The sequence below is a fragment of the Palaemon carinicauda genome, chromosome 21 (assembly GCF_036898095.1).
Source record: "Palaemon carinicauda isolate YSFRI2023 chromosome 21, ASM3689809v2, whole genome shotgun sequence".
Lineage (NCBI taxonomy): Eukaryota > Metazoa > Arthropoda > Malacostraca > Decapoda > Palaemonidae > Palaemon > Palaemon carinicauda.
In genome coordinates, this window is record NC_090745.1 from 66,224,176 (window position 1) to 66,228,434 (window position 4,259).

A 4,259-nucleotide genomic window follows, 5' to 3' on the forward strand; every position below is an offset into this window, starting at 1 on the left:
TGCCTACACGTACAAAAAATATTATGACCTATTCTTTACAGTGTGCACGCAAGGCATTAGGAGGTGACTGAGAGACGGGTCAAATGCAACTAACTTTATTTGGACGGAGCATGAGTATATATGCAACCTGTTCCAGTCAAGAACAGCATAAAAATTCAAGAACATACGGGCATGAACAGGCTATCATTGCGGTGGGAAAGCGATAACGACAATATGAAACAGAAATATCATTACAGTGTAGGAGCGTGTGTGAAACATTTGTGGTACATGGATCTCCCCCCATAAAAAAAAAATCTATAAAAGTTCCTCCTCTTGAGAGGCATACTGTAGGTGGGTCATCTGGGGGGAGATATACAAGTTTTAGGTGATCAATGGTGACTCAGTCTTCTTTGCCACGGATGTTGAGGTGGAATACTTTCAGCGTACAATGGATCACAAGGAAAGGGCTGTGCAAGAGGGCGTTAACTGTGCCTTGCTAGTGTCGTTGCGTAAGTAAACGTGTATCGCCGAGTGCAGCTGTTTTGGTATGTTTTTCAGATGGGGCTTGTAAGTCTGGCCGCATTGAGTAAATTTTCCCTAATTGTGACGTAGATGCTGGAGATTGTTAGAGGAGGTAGCAGTCAAGAAAGATTTGGCAAGGATGATCAACGGGTTGCCATACACTATATCAGCTGCTGAGACATCCAAGACGTCTTTAGGAGAGGTCTTTAATGCCAGGAGGACCGAGGGAATCTGAGTAGACCAGTTGGAGTCCTTGCAGTGGGACATCAAAGCTGCCGTTGGCAGATGGTTGCACGTAGTTGTCTCAAGGAGGGTAATATCCAAGATATTCTCTAATGAAATCCACAATGGAGAGATGAAAGTGGTACCCCTGTCAGAAGTAATATGCTTAGGGATACCAAATCTCTCTATCCATCCTAAGAGTAAGGCAGATGTACACGAGGCAGATTTTGCAGTTTCCATATGAATGGCTTCAGGCCAATGAGTGGATTGGTCGATGACGTTAAACAAGTAAAGATGGCCTTGTGATGTGGGTAAGGGACCTACAAGATTGAAATGAATGTTAGCAAAGCACCACTGAGGTTGAGTAAAGGCGCCCAGTCCTGAATCCATGTGTCGCTGTACTTTTGAGGGTTGGAATGAAGTACAGGCGCAGACCCAATCCTTAGCATCCTTAGCAATTACATGCTAAATGAACTTCATTTTTAGTAGCTGTGCAGTAGAATGGCCCGAGTGATTTGAAAAGCCATGAGTGAAATCAAACACCTGTTGCTGCATAGGAGAAGGTATTTACTATCTATGTCTACCTGTACTGAGGGCACAAAGGAAAGTGGTGTTGGAGTCATTCTCAAAGGAGGGATGTGCAGGATGTCATACATGTTTGGTACTCTGGATCTTTTTGTTGGACTTCTGCCAAAGTGTTGTAATCCAATACCCAGTGAATAATGGCCAATGTGTTTCTTGAGAGGATATCGGCAACGAGAGTCATTTTCCCAAGGACGTGCTGAAGGGTACAATTGTGTTCAGCCACGGTGGAGAGATGTTGGCGTTGACGGGCGGACCAGGCGTTGGACTGTGGAATAAAGGCATGCATCAGAGGCATGCATCAGAGGCATGTGGTACAAATAACAAAGGCTGTAAGTTCCAAAAAAGTGGCGAAAGTGATGGACAGCCAAGTGCACTGCCACCAATTCGTGGTCAAACCTAGAACAGCAGGATTCCACTTAGGACATTTTTCTACTGAAGAAAGTCAATGGGCGGGGCTACCTCAATAGTGACATCACTAGCACCAGTGGAAAGATGGAGAGGTGCATGTGGAATGGGATATGTGAGAGCAGCAGCGGATGAAAGGACATTTTTTGCTTTGCAAAAAGCTGCCTCTTAAAGGGGACCCCACTTCAGGTCTTATGGCTTGCCCATGAGGGAGGCGTAGATGGAGCAAGGATAGCGGCTATTCATTGAAGGAAATGGTGATGATAGTTGATCATGCCCAAGAATTCTTACAGTGTTTTGAGGCTTGAATGCATGGGTAAGATCTGAACGGCTGTTACCTTATCAGAGAAGGGCTGGACTCCTTCAGGAGTGATGCAGCGCCCTAAAAACGATATTTCGTTGGTGCCAAAGGTACCCATGTCATACCGTACTACATGGTCGTTCTGTTGTAGCTGGTCGAGCACAATGTGTAGATGGAAGTTTTGTCCACGTAACGTACATAATAGTGGCCCCAGCATTATGAAGGCCAAAATAGTAGTAATTTAATGTGTATGTACCAAAAGGGTATGGGGTGATGGCTGTCTCTGGGATGTCTTCTGTGTTCTTGGGCACCTGATAATACCCCTTCAGAATGTCGAGCTTGGAAAAAAACTTCACTTTGTGCATTTAGGAGGTCACGTTGGCAATGTTTGGGAGGGGGTAGTGATCCAGATCTGTCTGCATGATCAGGTGTCTATAATCTCCACACGGACACAGATATCCATCTTTATTCAGGATGATGTATAAGGGTGATGGCAATGGACTGGAGGCCCCTTAGCAAAGGCTAATTTCTTCCATTTCGCTAAACGTTTGTTTTCCAGCAGCCAAACGATCCGATGCTAGACGTCTGAATGCGCTACCTGAGAAAACATAGCCGGAGCTAGTTCCTTGAAGTTAGCATGCTGATCAGGAGCTACCACAGACGCAGGAGAATAGGGATGTGCAGGACAGCAGATTCCACAGGAAAGAATGCCACTGCTCTTCTACGTTGGCTATCTTGGTCGAATGAAGAAAAATGCATCGCTAACTGAGGATTATAGAAACAAATTATGCAAGAAAAACTACCTTGGGAGAACAGGTATCAAGGACTGCAAACTCCATTTGCCTGCCAACATCGTTAGGAGAAGAAGAGCGGCAGCGTAAGAACTGTTAAAAAAGAATTACGATCAATTAATGCAGCTGGCAAAACCAACTACTCAGGAGAACCTCTCAACCCTCCAGCAGGAAAGCGGATAAGCTAAAGGTTATGCTCTACTCTGCTGGCAAAGAAAAGACGTTGGCCCATTGCCACATGAAAGACAGTGGTATTGAAAGCCGAAAAAGTTGAATTACAAAGGGATTAGTATCTAAGAAATACAAAACAAGGTAAAATCAAGCACAGAACTTGGAGAGGAAATAATTGCCAACAAAAACAGAGAGTTCATGATGCCCACTTACTGCCATATCTTCGCTCAGAGAGCATCTATAACGTTTAGAACGCTTCCAGAAGTCAGAAATTGCTGCCAAATCTTTGCTAAACTAGCCTCTATATTGTTTACAACATAGTTAATGAAGAAAACCATTAAGATGTGCAAACCAACTTGCAAACAGGAAAGATCTTAACCCCGCAGAGGATCTGCTGGCCGTCACACAAAAACAGTGGCATTGTCAGTGAGAAATAGCAAGACCAATGTTAAGCTCTGTGAAGGCTGCAAGCAAAAATCCACTTAGAACCTGAGGTGGGAGGGTGTTGTTAGCATGCGAATGGAGGAGTATTCAAACGACGACGACTCCCCTGCAGCAGCAGCTGAGTCACAAGGAAGGCCCACAGCCTCCAGATTGTCCATTGTTCAAGGGGGAAGATTGTAAGTGAAGGTTCCTTGCCCTTGAGAACCTGCTGTACTATGCCGTCACACCAACATTCACTGTTAAGAAAAGCGTAAAATATATATAAAAAATTGGAATTTATTCATATATGTAAATGATTATGAAAATTTAAGTTAACTAGTGAGTAAGTAGGAGAGGGGAGAGAGACAGCGTCTCTCTCCCCAAGCCAAAAGTAAAGTGAGTAACAAACACAGATGTGTGAGTGAGATGGGTAACTACTAACCCCACCATTTATTCTCAACTCTATCATATTCACCACATTTTCTTTAGAAATTAATACCCAAGCATTCAGTAATATTTCTCATTTGTTCCCCTTACCACGCAAAAGTCCTTATCCTCCATCATCAGCTGCCCAATCATAATATTTGAATACACTTGTTTTGCACAGGCATATTCAAATATAACGAGTAGCAGTCAATCACAGCGAGCTAATGTGTTTTCTTATACTCAAACAAGTCTGGTTCGATATTTTTCTATGCTTAGCTGGGTAAATAAGTTGGAATAAATGGGGAATTTGGTTTTGAGGTTTTTTGTTCACCACAAAATTAACATAGATTCTGCACCCGTGCTATTTGTAATTTTATTTTAACCCAGCACATTCCTGACTGAGTAATATGTGATACCCTGATGTCCAGCATGTA

The 4,259-nt window shown here is 43.4% G+C and overlaps 1 protein-coding gene across 1 annotated transcript; it reads right to left on the reverse strand.

Annotated features, from left to right (window-relative positions):
- Positions 1-576: 576 nt before the first annotated feature.
- On the reverse strand, positions 577-1,113 carry LOC137614950 (uncharacterized). Its single transcript, XM_068344598.1, has one exon. It carries the CDS (start codon positions 1,111-1,113, stop codon positions 577-579), a length of 537 nt encoding a protein of 178 aa, XP_068200699.1.
- Positions 1,114-4,259: the final 3,146 nt, after the last annotated feature.